This window comes from Rana temporaria, chromosome 2 (assembly GCF_905171775.1).
Source record: "Rana temporaria chromosome 2, aRanTem1.1, whole genome shotgun sequence".
NCBI classification, from domain to species: domain Eukaryota; kingdom Metazoa; phylum Chordata; class Amphibia; order Anura; family Ranidae; genus Rana; species Rana temporaria.
The window spans coordinates 270,600,775-270,619,828 of record NC_053490.1 but is presented as its reverse complement, the minus strand read 5'-3'; the positions used below and the strand labels follow the sequence as shown (position 1 = coordinate 270,619,828).

The 19,054-nt window shown below is 46.7% G+C and overlaps 1 protein-coding gene and 2 non-coding genes across 8 annotated transcripts in view; all 3 read left to right on the top strand.

The window, feature by feature from the left end:
• Positions 1-15,861, top strand: part of PABPC4 (poly(A) binding protein cytoplasmic 4) — a 31,031-nt gene extending 15,170 nt beyond the window's left edge. The window contains exons 4-15 of one of the 6 annotated variants that reach the window (XM_040336957.1): positions 160-299; positions 541-635; positions 773-910; positions 1,923-2,018; positions 2,340-2,612; positions 2,693-2,780; positions 5,557-5,673; positions 5,963-6,081; positions 7,712-7,805; positions 7,892-8,022; positions 14,381-14,480; positions 15,567-15,861. In XM_040336957.1, the coding sequence (XP_040192891.1) occupies positions 160-299; positions 541-635; positions 773-910; positions 1,923-2,018; positions 2,340-2,612; positions 2,693-2,780; positions 5,557-5,673; positions 5,963-6,081; positions 7,712-7,805; positions 7,892-8,022; positions 14,381-14,467 (1,378 nt within the window). In that variant the 3' untranslated portion in view covers positions 14,468-14,480; positions 15,567-15,861. Of the gene's footprint in view, positions 1-159; positions 300-540; positions 636-772; positions 911-1,789; positions 1,832-1,922; positions 2,019-2,339; positions 2,613-2,692; positions 2,834-5,152; positions 5,392-5,556; positions 5,674-5,962; positions 6,082-7,708; positions 7,806-7,891; positions 8,023-14,380; positions 14,481-15,566 lie in introns of those variants that run through there. The other 5 variants (XM_040336956.1, XM_040336955.1, XM_040336958.1 and 2 more) reach the window with 5 other exon arrangements.
• On the top strand, positions 2,116-2,244 carry LOC120929798. Its single transcript, XR_005747496.1, has one exon. It is a non-coding gene; the product is annotated as a small nucleolar RNA SNORA55 (small nucleolar RNA).
• On the top strand, positions 5,711-5,842 carry LOC120929797. Its single transcript, XR_005747495.1, has one exon. It is a non-coding gene; the product is annotated as a small nucleolar RNA SNORA55 (small nucleolar RNA).
• Positions 15,862-19,054: the final 3,193 nt, after the last annotated feature.

Genomic DNA, 19,054 nt, shown 5'->3' with positions numbered 1-19,054 from the left:
ATCTGGTTTTTGTGTGGACTTTTCATTTTAAGCTTGAAATGTATGTTCTGCCATACCTAAGCATAGCTGCAAGTGTTTCTTTCAGTATGTTGGGGAATAACTGTTTTTACTGAACATTTACAAACGTGGTGCAAAATATTTATGACAATTGTTTTACAGGTTTGTTGGGCGTTTTAAATGCAGGCGGGAGAGGGAGGCAGAACTTGGAGCCAAAGCCAAGGAATTTACAAACGTTTACATCAAGAATTTTGGAGAAGATATGGATGATGAGCGACTAAAGGAGACTTTCAGCAAATACGGTAACTGAATTTCTGATTCTAATAAGTGGGCACTTGCTTCTGGCTTAGCGTGTGAATAAACTCATGAGCTCCTTTGCTCTGCTCGTGCATGTGGGCATCTGGTTTCACGCATATGCCGTGGTTAACCTATTGAGTTCTGACTCTGCTCCCGCATGTGGGCACCTGGTATCATGCGTGTGCCGTGCACCTGCATGCTGTGACCCTGTGACCTCTGTGGTTAACTGGTGTCTCTTGGCTGTAGGCAAGACTCTGAGCGTTAAGGTGATGACTGACCCCAGTGGCAAGTCCAAAGGGTTTGGCTTTGTCAGCTTTGAAAAACATGAAGATGCAAATAAGGTAAGAGCTCCCTTGAAGGACCAGGCAGACAGATAATGTTTGCAGGGGAGTGCCAGGTGCTCGGGAGCTCTACAGAACTTGTGCTATCCAGTGTAGGGGCCTGTATCTGATTTCTCACAAAAGTTTGTTTGTACTAGGCCGTGGATGACATGAATGGCAAAGATGTCAATGGAAAGGTGATGTTTGTCGGCAGAGCGCAAAAAAAGGTTGAGCGACAAGCAGAGCTGAAACGGCGATTTGAGCAGTTGAAGCAAGAGAGAATTAGCCGCTATCAGGTATGTATATATGCATCTGCTAGATACAAAGGAGCCCATGTTCAGTTTTGAGAAACAGGTGACTTTTTTCAGTGTTTAAGAAGACCATGTAAGATTTTTTTACCAGCTCACCAGGAAAACTGTACTTGGTACCGGACATGGTTGCTTTGAGCAAAGTGGACAGTTTTCAAAAAGGTAATGGGAACTACATTATGTAGTTTACCTAAAATAGGTCAGGCCACAAATTCTTACTGGTATGCGCAAAGGAATGTGACTTGGTCTAATTCCTCTGGGCAAAGTCTTTGTGGCCATTTGCCACATTCCACTGCAATACAGCCGCGCCCAAAAGAAGAGGCACGTAATAGAAATGCTCATAAGCACAGGGGCAGAATCTAGTTTAAACTGGGGGGTGTGGTTTTTTTTTTTTTTCCTGAGTTATAAGGCTCTATGAAGAATGTTTCTCGGTCACAAAGTAAAATATTTCATTAAAAAAACATGTTATGCTTAACTGCTCTGTGCAGTGGTATTGCACAGAATGGTCCCTTGTCTCTCAACCCCCCCCCCCCTATATAGTCCCCACCAGTGCTCTCTGCTTCTGAGGGGGACAACCATTCAGGTGGTCCTCAGCCAGGCTGTGTGCATCCATTGACAGTGCAGGTTGGCCATGTGTGTAGATGTGTGCTTTGGACTCTTGACACTCCTGCTCTTCCTGTAGGTTTCTCAATTATTTTATAGAATTAATGCAATAGAAAGTGTTTAACATGGGAGAATTATGACACTCAAAACTGGACAGGAACAGAGTTGGTATCCCAACACCTATCAGAAGTGTTGACAAAGCTCACTCAGACTCCACCTGTTGCTAAACGATGACTTCTGGGTTTATTACATTTGTATTTCCAGATATTCATCCAGCCTTCTAGTTGATCCTACAAGTTTTTTGATGTAGGTAACTGTTGTATTCTACAATATTTTGTTTGTTATGGCTATCCAATTCCTTATGTATGTTAATAGTTGGCTTCTTGTTTGTTCCCAGGGTGTAAATTTATATATTAAAAATCTGGATGACACAATTGATGATGAGAAGCTACGGAAGGAGTTTTCCCCGTTTGGGTCAATAACAAGCGCCAAGGTGAGAGGAACTCTTTGCTAGGTAATAAAAACCATTGTGTGCCTTTTGCTCTATTCATGTCATCTGTAGATTTTAGACTTTGGCAGTCATAAAATGTGCACTGTTAACTCATCCTTACCCTGCTGTGTAGTGCAGGGGGAGGTTTTCCAGTGCAAAAGAAATGCTAAGGAAATCCAGACAGAGCATGGTTCACCTTGTGTTCGGTCTCTACACCTTTGCCACACGCAAACCTTCATTTGGTGTAAATGTGCCAAGTAATTCTGAACACACCTTTGGAGTTTCACTACAATCATATGTGGGTTTTTTCCCCCCTCTTTTCAGGTAATGCTGGAGGATGGACGCAGCAAAGGATTTGGATTTGTTTGCTTTTCCTCACCTGAAGAAGCCACTAAAGCAGTCACTGAAATGAATGGAAGAATTGTAGGCTCGAAGCCTCTTTATGTTGCATTGGCTCAAAGAAAGGAAGAAAGAAAAGCTCATCTTACGAATCAGTATATGCAACGTATAGCTGGAATGAGGGCCCTGCCTGCCAATACTCTAATTAGCCAATTTCAACCAGCTCCGGGAGGGTACTTTGTGCCAGCAGTTCCGCAGGTTGGTTTGGTATCTGAAAGTAGCCTTATAGGTTTAAATTGCGTTGTCTTAAATTTGTGTAATTGCATTTCTCTTTTCAGGCTCAAAGCCGACCTGCATACTATGCTCCTAATCATATAGCTCAAATGCGCCCTGGCCCACGATGGCAGCAAGCAGGACGACCTCAGGGTAAGCATTTAGGTGTGATTCCCAAGAGATGGGTCGGTCACCTGAGAAGCATTCTTAGGCTAGGTTCACACCACGATTTTACCATCCGATAAACGGACCGTTAAATCGGATGGAATCGTATGTGACAAAATCGGATGGAATCGTATGTCAAAATTTTCACTAAAAAATCGGATCCTGATTTTAAATAATGTCTGGGAAAAAGAAGATTTTTGAAGTTATGGATATTCAGGGGAACCCCGCCGGCAATTTAAAACAAAAATGATGTGCGGTTCCCCCTAAATATCCATAACCAGACCCTTCAGGTCTGGTATGGATATTCAGGGGAACCCCGCCGTCAATTTAAAACAAAAATGAGGTGCGGTTCCCGGTAAATATCCATAACCAGACCCTTCAGGTCTGGTATGGATATTCAGGGGAACCCCGCCGTCAATTTAAAACAAAAATGACGTGCGGTTCCCCCTAAATATCCATAACCAGACCCGTTATCCGAGCACGTTAACCTGGCCGGCCGCAGAAAAGAGGGGGGGACAGAGTGCGGCCCCCCCTCTCTCCTGAACCGCACCAGGCCACATGCCCTCAACATGGGGAGGATGTCCCCATGTTGATGGGGACAAGGGTCTCATCCCCACAACCCTTGCCCGGTGGTTGTGGGGGTATGCGGGCGGGAGGTTTATCAGAATCTGGAAGACCCCTTTAACAAAGGGGACCCCCAGATCCTGACCCCCCCCCTGTGTGAAATGGTAATGGGGTACACTGTACCTCTACCATTTCACGAAGGAAGTAAAAAGTATTGTAAAAAAAACACACTGACACAAAAGAATAAAGTCCTTTATTAAAAAAAAAAAAAAATCCAGCGCTGAAAAATCCACTCGTTCCCGGCTTCCTGCGTTGTCCTGATCCTGCGACGGGTGCGGGTGATCTCCCGCGATGAGAAGATCCAGCGTCGGGTGATCTCCGCTCCGGCGATGTGAAGATCCATCCATCCGGCGCAGCAGCATCCCGGACCTCCTCTCACCGCTGGGCACAGCCCAGCGAATGAGCGGCTGAAGCTGTGACATTTCTTATATAGAGGAGGCAGAGCCACCCGTCACGTGACCCTGCCCCCTCTGACGTACCTCTGCTACATCACTGGGTAAGCCCGAGAAGAGAAAAGGTCTTTCCTCTTCTTGGTCTTCCCCAGTGACGTAGTAGAGGTACGTCAGAGGGGGCAGGGTCACGTGACGGGTGGCTCTGCCTCCTCTATATAAGAAATGTCACAGCTTCAGCCGCTCATTCGCTGGGCTGTGCCCAGCGGTGAGAGGAGGTCCGGGATGCTGCTGCGCCGGATGGATGGATCTTCACATCGCCGGAGCGGAGATCACCCGACGCTGGATCTTCTCATCGCGGGAGATCACCCGCACCCGTCGCAGGATCAGGACAACGCAGGAAGCCGGGAACGAGTGGATTTTTCAGCGCTGGATTTTTTTTTTTTTAATAAAGGACTTTATTCTTTTGTGTCAGTGTGTTTTTTTTACAATACTTTTTACTTCCTTCGTGAAATGGTAGACTTACAGTGTACCCCATTACCATTTCACACAGGGGGGGGGTCAGGATCTGGGGTTCCCCTTTGTTAAAGGGGTCTTCCAGATTCTGATAAACCTCCCGCCCGCATACCCCCACAACCACCGGGCAAGGGTTGTGGGGATGAGACCCTTGTCCCCATCAACATGGGGACATCCTCCCCATGTTGAGGGCATGTGGCCTGGTGCGGTTCAGGAGAGAGGGGGGGCCGCACTCTGTCCCCCCCTCTTTTCTGCGGCCGGCCAGGTCAACGTGCTCGGATAACGGGTCTGGTTATGGATATTTAGGGGGAACGGCACGTCATTTTTGTTTTAAATTGACGGCGGGGTTCCCCTGAATATCCATACCAGACCTGAAGGGTCTGGTTATGGATATTTAGGGGGAACCGCACGTCATTTTTGTTTTAAATTGACGGCGGGGTTCCCCTGAATATCCATATCAGACCTAAAGGGTCTGGTTATTGAATTTGCGGGGACCTCCGTTCGGGTTCGCTCAACCCTAGTAATAAAAAATCGGGTACGATTTATCGCACAGTCATCCGATTTAGTACAATTTACATTGACCACAATATAAAAAAAAAACGGACACGATTGTAATACGATTTCAAATCAGGACCAAAAATCGTGGGCAGACACGTTTTTTGATACGATTTTAAATCGTATTAAATCTTATGCGGATCAAATCGGATGCACTTGGGGACCTAAATTAATGAATGGCAGTGAATGGATCCGTTTTGCCATACAGATTTGTACGATTTTAAAGCTAAAATCGTGAGTAAAAAACGGATGACAAAATCGTGGTGTGAATGCACCCTTACAGGGCAACCCACTGACAAATCTAATTGTTATAGGGGTTTTTTTTTCCTCAGCCGTAAGGTTTACTAGGTGACTGTGCCACCATTTCTGTGTTATTTTCATCCAACAAATGAGGTGTTTCCACCTTTTGGCATCCATTTGTAAAACATTTTGGCTACATTGGGTAGAGGTTTGTAGCTACAAGAGGTGTAGATTTTAACAGAAAAGGGCAAAATATAGGTCTGTGCTACTCACAAGCTCGGCACATACTTTTTTTTTTTTTTTTTTTTACCAGTATCTGTGTGTGTGTGTGTGTGTGTGTGTGTATGTGTGTATATATATATATATATATATATATATATATATATATATATATATATATATATATATACATATATATATACATTTTATGTTCTTTTCAGGCTTTCAGCCCATGCCTAACACAGTGCGACAGAGTGGCCCCCGCCAGTCAATACGCCATATCCCACCTTTGAGTTCTCACGGAACACGTGGCATCTCCAGTGTAGCCCAGAGAGTTGGTAAGGCAATCTGGTAATTTCTGTGTTTTCTCTGAGAGCACTATAAACTTATCCTGTTCCAGTTCCGTGGTGCGAGGAAGAGTTGCTTTATGTGCAAAAATAATAGCTGAGGAAATCCAGACAGAGCATGTTACACCTTGTGTTCCGTCTCTACACCTCTGCAACACATAGATACTTGTATGTATTGATGTACTAAATGCTTTTATTTTTCTTTAGTTTGCCATTGTGAGCATAGATTTCATTACCATCTTTGTGGAAATGCAGTCGTTTAATTTACTTTTCTCCATAGGGGTTTCCTCCGCTACTCAGACAATGGGACCTCGTCAGCCAGTTACTGTTCCACCATCCCGATCTGTGCCTCAGTACAAATATACACGGTGTCCACTCCCTGGAGTGCAACAACTACAGGTTTGTTTTACTGAATATTAAGCTTTGTGCGCAATATGGAATTGGGTTGCTCAACACACCATCTCTTGTATAATAAAGTTATAAATAACGAATGCAAAATAGACCAAATTTTTTCTGATCACCAAGGAAGAACCAATGATTTAGAAAAGCAGTGGTTTTGTACTTTTTTTTATCAGCGAGTACACATACCGATACTTTCGGTCAAGTACTCGCCGATACTGAGTACCGATACACTTTGGTGCCATTTGCGTCAATACAAAAAGCGCAAGGAATCGCATGCAATTTCCACGTGTGTACCGAAGTGCCATCTATTGGGTCGTTTAGAACTCACAAAATTCAGCAGAGGGAGCGCTGTTCTAGTAGGTAGAGATAGATTAGAATTTCAAAGCAGCAATCATTTATTGGATAACTGAACAGACTGATGACATTGGGTAAATCAATCGCAAGCCCATGCAAGAAGTTGGTAGTGTGCCAGGTTAACGCTAAGGCTCTGGCTGGGCCACTGGAGGACATTCAAAGTTGTCCCGTAGCCACTCATGTTATCTTGCCTTAGGGTCGTTGTCCTGTTGGAAGATGAACCTTCGTCCCAGTCTGAGATCCAGAGTGATCTGGAGCAGGTTTTCATCAAGGATGTCTCTGTATATTGCTGCATTCCTCCTTCCCTCGATCCTGACTAGTCTCCCGTTCCTGCCACTGAAAAACATCCCCACAGCATGATGCCACCACCTTGGTATTGGCCAGATGATGAGCGATGCCTGATTTCCTCCAGACATGACGCTTGTCATTCAGGCCAAAGTGTTCAATGTTTGTTTCATCAGACCAGAGAATTTTGTTTCTCATGGTCTGAAAGTTCTTCAGGTGCCTTTTCGCAAACTCCATGTGCCTTTTATTGAGTGGCTTCCGTCTGGCCACTAACATACAGGCCTGATTGGTGGAGTGCCGCAGAGATGGTTGTTCTTCTGGAAGGTTATCCTCTCTCCAGAGAAATGCTGGAGCTCTGTCAGTGACCATCAGGTTCTTGGTCACCTCCCTGACTAAGGCCCTTCTCCCCTGATTGCTCTGTTTGACCATGTGGCCTGCTCTATGAAGAGTTCTGGTGGTTAAAAACTTCTTTCATTTACGGATGATGGAGGCCACTGGGACCTTAAATGCGGCAGACATTTTTCTGTGCCTCGATACAATCCTGTCTAAGGTCTATAGACAATTCCTTTTACTTCATGGCTTTGTATGTGCTCTGGCATGCACTGTTAACTGTGGGGCCTTGTATAGACAGGTGTGTGCCTTTCCAAATCAGGTCCAATCAACTGAATTCATCATAGGTGGACTCAAGTTGTAGCAACATCTCAAGGGTGATCAGTGGAAACTGGATGGACATGAGCTCAATTTTGAGTGTCATGGCAAAGGCTGTAAATGCTTGTGTACATGTGTTTTTTTGTTTTTGTTTTTTGCAATCAATCTGGTAGAATTTTTTGGTGAAAAATAATCCTTTTTGGAATAAGGCTGTAAGATAACATAAAATGTGGAAAAAGTGAAGCGCTGTGAATATTTTCCAAATGCACTGTATGTATAGTGTGTGTGTGTGTGTGTGTGTGTGTGTGTGTGTAAATCTTTTTTTTATTTTTCCCAGCAGACACCTCAACCTGCAGTCCATGTACAGGGACAGGAACCTCTAACTGCCTCAATGTTGGCTGCTGCTCCACCCCAAGAACAAAAACAGATGTTGGGTGAGTGACACCTAGTTCATGCCCACAGGAATGCTTTGTATATTGGTGTGTATGTGTGTGTAATTCTTGTCTTTCCTTAATGTTAGGAGAACGTCTCTTCCCTCTCATTCAAGTCATGCATCCTTCATTGGCGGGTAAGATTACAGGAATGCTGCTGGAGATTGACAATTCAGAGCTGCTACACATGCTGGAATCCCCAGAGTCTCTGCGCTCTAAGGTAATTGTCTACTTAAAGGGGTACAACCTACTTTTGATATCTAGAAAATCTAAGTGTTACTGCATAGTACCTTTTTAAAATACAAATATAATTTTGGATCCAATTCTAATATTGCAATGCAACACTTTGTCCACAAGTTATTTGTTTTCCTGAGGTCTAGCAAAATGTATCCAATCCATTTATAGGAAACCGGAGAAATACTGAGGCTGCCTCTGGCTTTAACGCTCTGAGACACTAACTTGGAACAAGCATGCAAATAAGGGAAGTCACAACTGCTAATCTGCATACTTGTTCTGAATCTGTGACCTAAAACAGAACTTTACCCATAACTATGTTCTTTAACAAAGTACATAATGTTTATACATAAATATACATTCCACAATATTAAATATGCTACCAAGATTAGCATGTGCTGGAAATTCGCTCCAGAGTTTCTCTTGTTTTCTTCTTGCTGGAGGCCACCATTTTGTTGAAGCCTAGCGCAAGTCCCTTCCTCTTTGAAAACTTTCCCCCTTTCCTTGTTCTCAACAGCTATGTAATTTTCTATGATTAAAACATATACATCCTTGATTGTATCACTGCGTAGCTAGAGAAAAGAAGGCTGACAGAAGAGTTGGTGCTGAAGTTCAAAAGCTGCCAATGAGGGAGAAAGAATCGTCAAGACACAGCCCTATTTTAACTTTTGTCTCTTTTGCAACAGAGTTTGTCCTGTCACCTCTCCTCCTTTCCACCCTTTTTGTTTTCCTGTTTGATCCTTCTGATAATAAAAAACTTAATCAATTTTTTTTTTTAACTGTAAAAAAAAGTTTACAAAGTGACTCTCACCTTTGGCAACATGTCCAACCTTTTTATAGGGTGTAACATGTTCCCACTGTTGCAGCCTCTGCCTGACCCACCGCCTCTAGTGACAGCGAGCCGAAGATCTTCTCCCTGAACTTGCCGTCTCAATAAAAAAATAAAAAGGCTGTGCAGGGCTCAGCCCACCCGGCCGCGTCGTTCATTCAGATCTGTGAATGAACTAAAAGTATTGACAGCCTTTGCAGCTGTCAACTTGTAGTTCTCAATGAACTACCATGACGCTGTTAACTGCCTGCCTGTAATAGGTACACAGTCGACAAAGGTCCTGCATTGCACACATGGTCTGATCGTGGGTGCAATGCTTTGCAGGCTCCTAGTGTAAAGAAAAAGTAGTTGCCCTTTCACGGGCGTATGCCGTTTTTAAACCCCCTTTTTTTTTTTTTTTTTTTAACCACTTAAGCCCCAGACCTTTAGGCAGCTAAATGCCCAGGCCAGGTTTTGCGATTTGGCACTGCGTCGCTTTAACAGACAATTGCGCGGTCGTGCGACGTGGCTCCCAAACAAAATTGACGCCCTTTTTTTTCCCACAAATAGCTTTGTTTTGGTGGTATTTGATCACCTCTGCGGTTTTTATTTTTTGCGCTATAAACAAAAATAGAGCGACATTTTTGAAAGAAATTCAATATTTTTTACTTTTTGCTATAATAAATATCCCCCAAAAACATATATACAATTTTTTTTCCCTCAGTTTAGGCCGATACGTATTCTTCTACCTATTTTTGGTAAAAAAAAATCGCAATGAGCGTTTATCGGTTGGTTTGCACAAAATTTATAGCGTTTACAAAATAGGGGATAGTCTTATTTTATTTTTTTTACTACTAATGGCGGCGATCAGCGTTTTTTTTTTCGTGACTGCGACATTATGGCGGACACTTCGGCCAATTTTGACACATTTTTGGGACCATTGTCATTTTCACAGCAAAAAATGCTTTTAAGTTAACCACAGGGAGCGCTGAAGGAGTTATGCAGGGCCGGCGCTACCACTAGGCGGATTAGGCAGCCGCCTAGAGCGCACTGCCACCTAGAGCGCAAATGCGGCTGCTCTGTTTACACAGCTCTCTGGTCTTGTGTGTCGAGCCGGGTGTCAGTATACAGGACAGACAAGCGCGAGGAGGAGGGGAGGAGTGCGGAGACGGCGCGGTTCAGTGACTCAGGAAAACAGAATAATTTTGGTGGAGCCGCTCTGCAGTACATGTGTATGGAGCGATCTGCGCTCCCCTCCTATGTGTACACAGAGCAGAGCAGCCTGAAAGTGTCTTCCGCCAGCTTCCGACACTCATCCTGGGCACACACACACATAAAGTCCTAGCTGGGGGGGAGCCGCTCACAGATCCTGTGTATAAGGAGACACACGTGGAGGAATATACACTGGTGTTTGTAAATGCCGCCCTATTACACTCCACTGAGCACTGACCCCCGAGTTTTTACATTGCAACACATCCACCCAATTAACTGCTCTGCACACACTCAGCCCGCCCTTTACTCTGCAACTTGCAGGACAGGATGATTTGATTGATACCAGCCCAGCGTTCAGTTACGCTTTTCCTGATAACCCCCGAGCTCCCTGGAATGTCCCCCTCCCTCCCCCCCCTGGTCACAGCGCGGCAGGTTGAAAGCAGAGGATGTGGGTGAGTGATCAGTGTCCAGCTAAGCAATGTTATTACTGTTATCAGTGCTGTGCAGGGTGGTCAGTGTGTCCGCTCTCTGTTTCTTTCTTCTGCTGGTGACCAGGCTGCTGCCCACTACTAGTCCATATGGATTCTCCTGGTTACTGTTGATACCTGTGCAGAATTTACTACTGTAGAACTGGGCTATATTTTCCTCCACTTGCAGCATCTGAAAACAGTATTTTTCTCCTCTCCCTTCCACCAGCAGTCCGCAGTTGCAGGAAGAAAATATAGCCAATCAGTTCTAGTAAATCCTGCCCCCCTACAGAGGTCTGTACACCCGCTGTGCCCATTATGAGGGGCTCCCACCATCCCTGTGCTGAGTTCCCAGGTCTGTACACCCACTGTGCCCATTATGAGGGGCTCCCACCATCCCTGTGCTGAGTTCCCGGGTCTGTACACCCGCTGTGCCCATTATGAGGGGTTCCCACCATCCCTGTGCCGAGTTCCCGGGTCTATAAACCCGCTGTGCCCATTATGAGGGGGTCCCACCATCTCTGTGCTGAGATCCCAGGTCTGTACACCCGCTGTGCCCATTATGAGGGGTCCCACCATCTCTGTGCTGAGATCCCGGGTCTGTACACCCGCTGTGCCCATTATGAGGGGTCCCACCATCTCTGTGCTGAGTTCCTGGGTCTGTACACCTGCTGTGCCCATTATGAGGGGTTCCCACCATCACTGTGCTGAGTTCCTGGGTCTGTACACCCGCTGTGCCCATTATGAGGGGTCCCACCATCTCTGTGCTGAGTTCCCGGGTCTGTACACCTGTTGTGCCCATTATGAGGGGTTCCCACCATCTCTGTGCTGAGATCCCGGGTCTGTACACCCGCTGTGTCCATTATGAGGGGGTCCCACCATCTCTGTGCTGAGATCCCAGGTCTGTACACCCGCTGTGCCCATTATGAGGGGTCCCACCATCTCTGTGCTGAGTTCCTGGGTCTGTACACCCGCTGTGCCCATTATGAGGGGGTCTCACCATCTCTGTGCTGAGATCCCGGGTCTGTACACCCGCTGTGCCCATTATGAGGGGTCCCACCATCTCTGTGCTGAGATCCCAGGTCTGTACACCCGCTGTGCCCATTATGAGGGGTCCCACCATCTCTGTGCTGAGTTCCTGGGTCTGTACACCTGCTGTGCCCATTATGAGGGGTTCCCACCATCACTGTGCTGAGTTCCTGGGTCTGTACACCTGCTGTGCCCATTATGAGGGGTTCCCACCATCACTGTGCTGAGTTCCTGGGTCTGTACACCCGCTGTGCCCATTATGAGGGGTCCCACCATCTCTGTGCTGAGTTCCCGGGTCTGTACACCCGCTGTGCCCATTATGAGGGGTCCCATCATCTCTGTGCTGAGTTCCTGGGTCTGTACACCCGCTGTGCCCATTATGAGGGGTCCCACCATTTCTGTGCTGAGTTCCTGGGTCTGTACACCCGCTGTGCCCATTATGAGGGGGTCTCACCATCTCTGTGCTGAGATCCCGGGTCTGTACACCCGCTGTGCCCATTATGAGGGGTCCCACCATCTCTGTGCTGAGATCCCAGGTCTGTACACCCGCTGTGCCCATTATGAGGGGTCCCACCATCTCTGTGCTGAGTTCCTGGGTCTGTACACCTGCTGTGCCCATTATGAGGGGTTCCCACCATCACTGTGCTGAGTTCCTGGGTCTGTACACCCGCTGTGCCCATTATGAGGGGTCCCACCATCTCTGTGCTGAGTTCCTGGGTCTGTACACCTGCTGTGCCCATTATGAGGGGTTCCCACCATCACTGTGCTGAGTTCCTGGGTCTGTACACCTACTGTGCCCATTATGAGGGGTTCCCACTTATAGGCTGCACTGATGAAGGTGGCACTCCATATAGGTGTCACTCGGTGCCAATGGGCACTTATAGGAGGAAATGATGGGCCTGCACTGATCATCAGTGCCTTAAATTATCTGTGTACATACCCCCTGTACAGGGCCGGCGCTACCTATAGACAAGGTAGGCGCCGGCCTAGAGCACACATCAGTCCAGGGCACCGTACCGATGCCCCCCACCACCTCCAGGCTCAGTGACTGACTCCACCCCCCAAAATGGTAGCAATTTATAAATAGATGGGGTATACAAGGGCAGGGCAAAGGGGGTGAAGCCAAAGGGGGGCGGCAAAATTAGGTTTTGCCTAGGGTGTCAAAAATCCTTGCACCAGCCCTGGAGTTATGCTTCACCTAGTGTGTGTTTACAACTGTAGGGGGTGTGGCTGTAGGTCTGACGTCATCGATCGTGTCTCCCTATAAAAGGGATGACACGATCGATGCAGCCGCCACAGTGAAGCACGGGGAAGCCGTGTTTACATACGGCACTCCCCGTTCTTCAGCTCCGGGGAGCGATCGCGAGGGGGCGGCTAGAAACGAATAGCCTCGTCCCGGATCGCTCCCTGAGGCTTAGCGACCGCCGCATGTACCGGGGGAGTCCCAATCGGACCCGCGGAAAGGCAGCGACGTGCGGGCAGGTCGTTCTGCCTGCCCGTGCCATTTTGTCGACGCATATGTACATGCGGCAGTCGTTAAGCGGTTAAAGCATACCTTCTCTGCAGCAGTTTTGCACAGAGCAGTCCCGATCATCTTCTTCTGGGGTGCCCCGCCAGCGCTCCAGGCCCCCTCTTCATCTGCCGCCCATACAGAATGCTGCTTTCCCTCTGGGAACCCTTGCGGGTTCACTCCAGAGTCCCCCTGCTGCATCCCTTGACAGACAGCTTGACTTAGCCCGACCCCCGTGTCACTGGATTTGACCCCAGCAGCAGCCAACGGCTCCTGCTGCTATCAATCTGTCCAATTAGGAGAGACAGCTGGAGTTGCTGAGCTCATGCACATCTCTGGATCGGATCAGCCTTGGGTAACAGAAAAGGGCAAGGTCTGGGGAGCTGCAGCAAAAGGTTTTTCAAAAAGAAAAAGGAGGTCGCACCGACCTAGTGCATTACCACTTAAAAGTTTATTTAAAATAGAATAAAAGCAATGATCCTACTCGCAAATGGAGCTAAGGTAAGCGCTTATCTGACAGTTGAGCTTGGTCTCGACGCCTGCCAGTAGGACTTGATGACAAGGAGGGTCGAATGATGCCTCAAACGGCTGACGCGTTTCTGGGGCGCACCCCTTTCTTCAGAGCCTAGATGGTCTATGGCAACTCTCTCCTGTGTGCCCTCGATATATATGCGTGATCAGAAAAACCCCACCCCTCAATCATGGCTTTACCCGCATAAAGCGCTTACCTAAGCTCCTTTTGTGAGTAGGATCATTGCTTTTATTCTATTTTAAATAAACTTTTAAGTGGTAATGCACTAGGTCTGTGCACCCTCCTTTTATCTTTTCTTTTTCTAGCCATATGAATACCCACTGTTCTGAGGAGGGCTGCACGATTCTAGACCTTACTTTAAGACTCAACTACACTACCCGTGTTTAGCAAAACACAGGTGCAGGAGAATTTTTGCAAAAGGTTTTTCACCTTAATGCATGTATTAAGTTTAAAAACCTTGAGCCTTTACCAGCACTTTAAGGTGTGAAGTGTTTTCAGATCTACTAATTTGGCGTAACATCTTTTATATTTTACCTAAAAATTGGTGCATTATATTTTGTGCACTAAAATTTAACTGCTTTTATTTTTGCTAGAAAAGGTACTTCAAACCTCCAGATTTTTACATGTATGTGATAAATGTTAGAATTGGCCTGATTTTAAAGTGATTAAACATGGAGCCTTTTTGTGTGCAGTAGTATTACCATCACCAATAGTTACAACTATGACCTGCTGTTTGGTCGTCTGTTCTTAGTGATACATGTATAGCTTGATGTTTACCTTAAACAGGTGGAAGAAGCAGTTGCTGTTTTGCAAGCTCACCAAGCCAAGAAAGATGCTGCTCAGAAGGTGGGAATCGTTGCTGCTACCTCCTGAACCAGGATAATCTGTAAGTGTAATGCTTGCTTTTTAAGTTTATCCATATCACCCCACTGATGATAAAAGCGAAATATGGGACTTTTTTTTTTTAATAACTTGCCTAGGTGAATGCAGCATCGGTCCCCCACTGGCTCAAACACTGAAAACCGTGCAATCGAACACCGCCGATCACTTGTTTCTCAGGGCTCCCTAAGAAGAGAACCAGGGACTGCCAGTCCCCAACTCTCTGCTCTGCCCAATTTCCCTTCCCTTGGGAGTGCTGGGTTGTGAAGGTGGTTGGAACGGCTGGCACAGGTTTTCAGCGGATTGCTGAGCCAGGTGCTGGTCCAAGCATGCGGGCAGACCCTAACCATATGGTCACGATATTTCCCGTTCCTGGAGGAGCACTGTGACATTAGCAGACAGCGGGTTTCAGCCTGCTGTTAGCTGAAAATGTGTCGCAGGAGTGCAGAACAAACTGCATTTCTGTGATCCACAGGAGAAGCCAAGCTTTGGCTGTACTTCTCCTTTTTAACCTCTTTTCAAAATTGTCGCTCTATTTTTGTTTCTAGCGCAAAAAAAAAACGCAGAGGTGATCAAATACCACCAAAAGAAAGCTCTATTTGTGGGAAATTTAAGAATGTCAATTTTATTTGGGAGTTACGTTGCACGACCACGCAGTTGTCATTCAAAGCGTGACAGTGCTGAAGGGGGGTATATGTGCCCAGTAAGCAAGTGGTTAAGAGTACATAATATCAGTGTTCATGAGTACGTAGTGATATACATCTCTCGTGCTCTCTGTAGCTTTTGTTATTTATCTCAGTCACTTAGGTCAGTCATGGGACTGGTGATTTATGTAAAAAATAATCCAAGTCCATATTTTAAATTAAATAAGGAATCTGGCTTGGGAAACCGCTCCAGTTTTCATAAATCGGCTCCTGTATAAGATGTGTGATTTTTGCAATAGCCTTCACTTTTCTTCTGACAATGCAGCCTTCTCACAGACTGAACACGGTCACCAATACTAGTAGAGCAAATCACAACCCTGATGAATACTCTCCCTCCTTTGTACTTGTGTTTATGATTAAGTGCATGACGACTTTCTATTTTATTGCAGGGAATACAGAAGCCAAATCTCAGAATTTTGGAGTGTTTGGGAAATCTCCACTAGGAGTCTCCTTTACATGCTGCTTATCTCTGCCGGAGATACTGGCTTGTTTGTTAAACATGAGGACTATGCACTGTCGCTTTATGCTGTTGGGATAATAAGTCGCCTTTAGGATCCTTTCACTGGAGATCCTGAAAATATTTCTTCAGATTGCAAAGGATTTTGCAGTTTTAAATATGGAGATGTTTGAATATCACATCCAAATGGTTTCTCAATGAAATAATAAAATATTTAAAAAATTGCATGTTTCTGACTGATTCTTGGAAGAACATAAGCGGTATGAATTTTTTCTCAAATAACTTTTTTATTGAAAAAATAAAATTGCATACAGAAACATATGACACAGCATAAGGATAGACAGGAAAATAAGGCACGCATCTGCCTGTGTTGCAGGTATTTAAGTAATAAGTAATGTGGGCCGTCTACATGCTTCTCGGCAATAGCTAGCACAAAGCTGAAGTTGAGAATGCCATATCACATCAATACGTATAAGTGCACTGCAAAACGTTGAACATGGAGGGGGTCATAGGGGTACCCCCAAAAGGAGGGAGGAGGAAAGAAGGGAGAGAAAAGAGATAGGATGGGTGGGAGAAGAGGGAAAGATCATCGAGTTAGCGTGTTTACCTGATCACGGCGGGTCCTCCCGAAGGCACCAAGGACCATGTCGTGGGCTTCCAATCTGTCCTGTATCCTGGCAGTGATTCTCTCCATCAGCTCCACATCTTTGATTCTAGCGTGCAAAGTCAGGGGGAGAGCGTTTTTCCAATTTAGGTAGCGGGCAGCTGTGAGGATATGGCGCGTTAACTTTCTACAAGGCACAGAGGTTCTTGGGGGGAGAAGAATTTGGGGGACATGGGGACTTGTCTTGAAGGCGGCCCAACAGTTATTGCACCTCGGTCCAGTAGGGGACAATCAACGGGCAGCTCCAGTAAATATGGAAGAGGGAGCCTCTGTCTCCTTGACAACGCCAACATCGATCGGAACTAGTGGGATATATAGTATGAAGCACATCAGGGGTCATATACCAAAATAGAAGAACCTTATATTTATTTTCTTTATACAGTGTACAAAGTGAGCTCTTTGCTGCCTGGGACCAGATAGTCCGCCATTGCTCTATGGAAGAGTGTTTTACCCTGGGATTCCAGGGGATAGGCATTCGGTATTTTGTAAATATCAGAGATTAAGCCTTTCTGGGCCGATCCGGCCAAGACGAGCCTTTCAAAGGGAGTTGGAGGGGAAAATTGCAGGGTGGGTGCTATGGACAGGGCGTAGTGGCTTTGCAATCCACTATAGAATACCTGCAGAGGGATATAAAATTTGGTTTGTAGGCTGGAGAAGGGCAATAGTTTGCGCAACAGGGGATCCAGCAAATTCCCAAAATGAAATTAGATTCCGGGACCTCCACGGGTGAGACATTTGGTGGGTAAGGCTATCTGGCACCTTGGGATTATACATAAATTAGGTCAAGAGTGAGCGCTCCGAGGACAGACCACAGGGTCGCGACAGCCGACGCCAGAGTCGTCGGAGCTGTGACACAGAGCCCAGCAAGCGGTCAGGGGGGACCTCCACATTCGCACTCCAAAGCAAGTTGTTAGGGTGAGTCGGGGCTAACCAGTTTTTCGATCTCCGTCCACTTGTAGGACCGCCGAGTGAACCAAGAAGTTACTGCCCGGAGCTGAGTGGCCTGGTAGTACTTAACAAGGTTGGGAAACGCAAGAACCCCGTCCGAGCGCGCCGCCGTTAGTATCGTCTGGGGGACTCTGTTTTTTTGTGATTCCAGGTAAATTTAAGTAGGTCGGATTGGAATTTTCTCAAGTGTTTATAAGGGACAGGGATGGGTAACGTTTGAAAAAGTTAAAGAAACTTTGGGAGTATCATCATTTTAATCGAGGCGATCCGGCCGAGCAGCGAAATGTGTTTTTTCCATTGCAGTAGTAAGGATCTTATTGAGCGGAATAGGGGAGGGAAATTTTCCTGGTACAAGGTAGTGAAGCTTGGGGTGATGTGTATCCCCAGGTATTTCAGGGAAGTTGTTTTCCATTGATGGAAAAAGTTGGCCCGCAGGTGGGCGATCTCCGCTCCAGAGATATTGGGAGGGCCTCCGACTTGGAGGTGTTGATTTTATAGCCCGACTAAGCTCCATACCAGGTCAATTCTGCATGAAGGTTCGGGAGGGAAATCCTAGGTTGCGTCAGGGAGTGGATAACATCATCCGCGAACAGAGACATTTTTAATTCCCTGCCTCAGACTGATATCCCCCGGATGGACGGGTTACCCCAAATCGTGGCCGCCAAGGGTTCAACACAGCGCAAATAGCAGGGGTGAGAGTGGGCACCCCTGCTGGGTGCCGTTGGTAATGGGGAAGGAAGGTGAGAGGGCAAAGGGTGTCTTGACCTGAGAGGAGGGGTTGGTGTAGAGATGGCGAATCGCACTCAAGAATGGGCCCCGTAGCCCTACGTGGCGAACATGAAGGGCCACCCGAGTTGGTCAAAGGCCTTATCGGCGTCCAGGCTTAGGGACGCCGTATTTTCTGTTCGCCACATCCACGTCAATTATCTTTCGGGTGTTATCGCCCACTTGCCTAAACGGCACAAAGCCCACCTGGTCCTTCAAACAAATCGAGAGTAATTTTGTAAAAAATTTCAGGTCCGACATTAGCAGGGCGATGGGTCTATAGTTGGCACAGAGAACGGGGTCCTTGTCCAGGTTGGGAATCGGGGTGATGAAGGAGCGCTGCATATCTGCCGGGACAGGGGTATCCCGGAGGAAGGTTTTAAAAATTTTACACATGTGGGGGAGCAAGAGGGGCAGGAAGGCCTTGTAATATTCATAGGGCAGGCCATCTGGGCCCGGGGACTTATGGGAGGGCAGGGATTTAATAGTCTGCTCTATCTCCTCTTCCTTGATCCGCATATTTAGGGATGTCAGGTCAGAGGGCTGGAGTCGGGAAACGCCACTTTGTTCTTGATATTGTTTCATGCTATGGGAGATGTCCGGGGGGTGTGGGTCACTGGGTATGTCAGGATTATTGTACAGGTGCTTATAGAAGTCCGCAAACGTGTGGGCTATGTCTCTGGGGTGGGACTGTAGGCAGCCTGAGTTGTCCTTAATTTGGTGGGGCGTCGTCGAAAGGTGGGCATCACGCAGCTTCCTCGCTGGTAGGGTGTGGGCTTTATTGCCTTTGTCATAATAAACCTGCCGCAGTCTGACAAGGGCTTTTTCCACCCGTCCCAGTGCCAAATCTCTCAGGGTCGCTCGGAGGTTAGTGATTTTCTTAAGGAGAGCGACAGAAGGGGATATTTGCAATCGGCGCTCGAGAACCCCAAGCTCCTTCTCGGTTCTCTGGTGGCCAGTGCATCTTTTTTTAGAGCGTCGGACAATGCCATACATCTACCTCGAAGGACCGTCTTATGGGCTTCCCAGAATGTAGAGGTGGA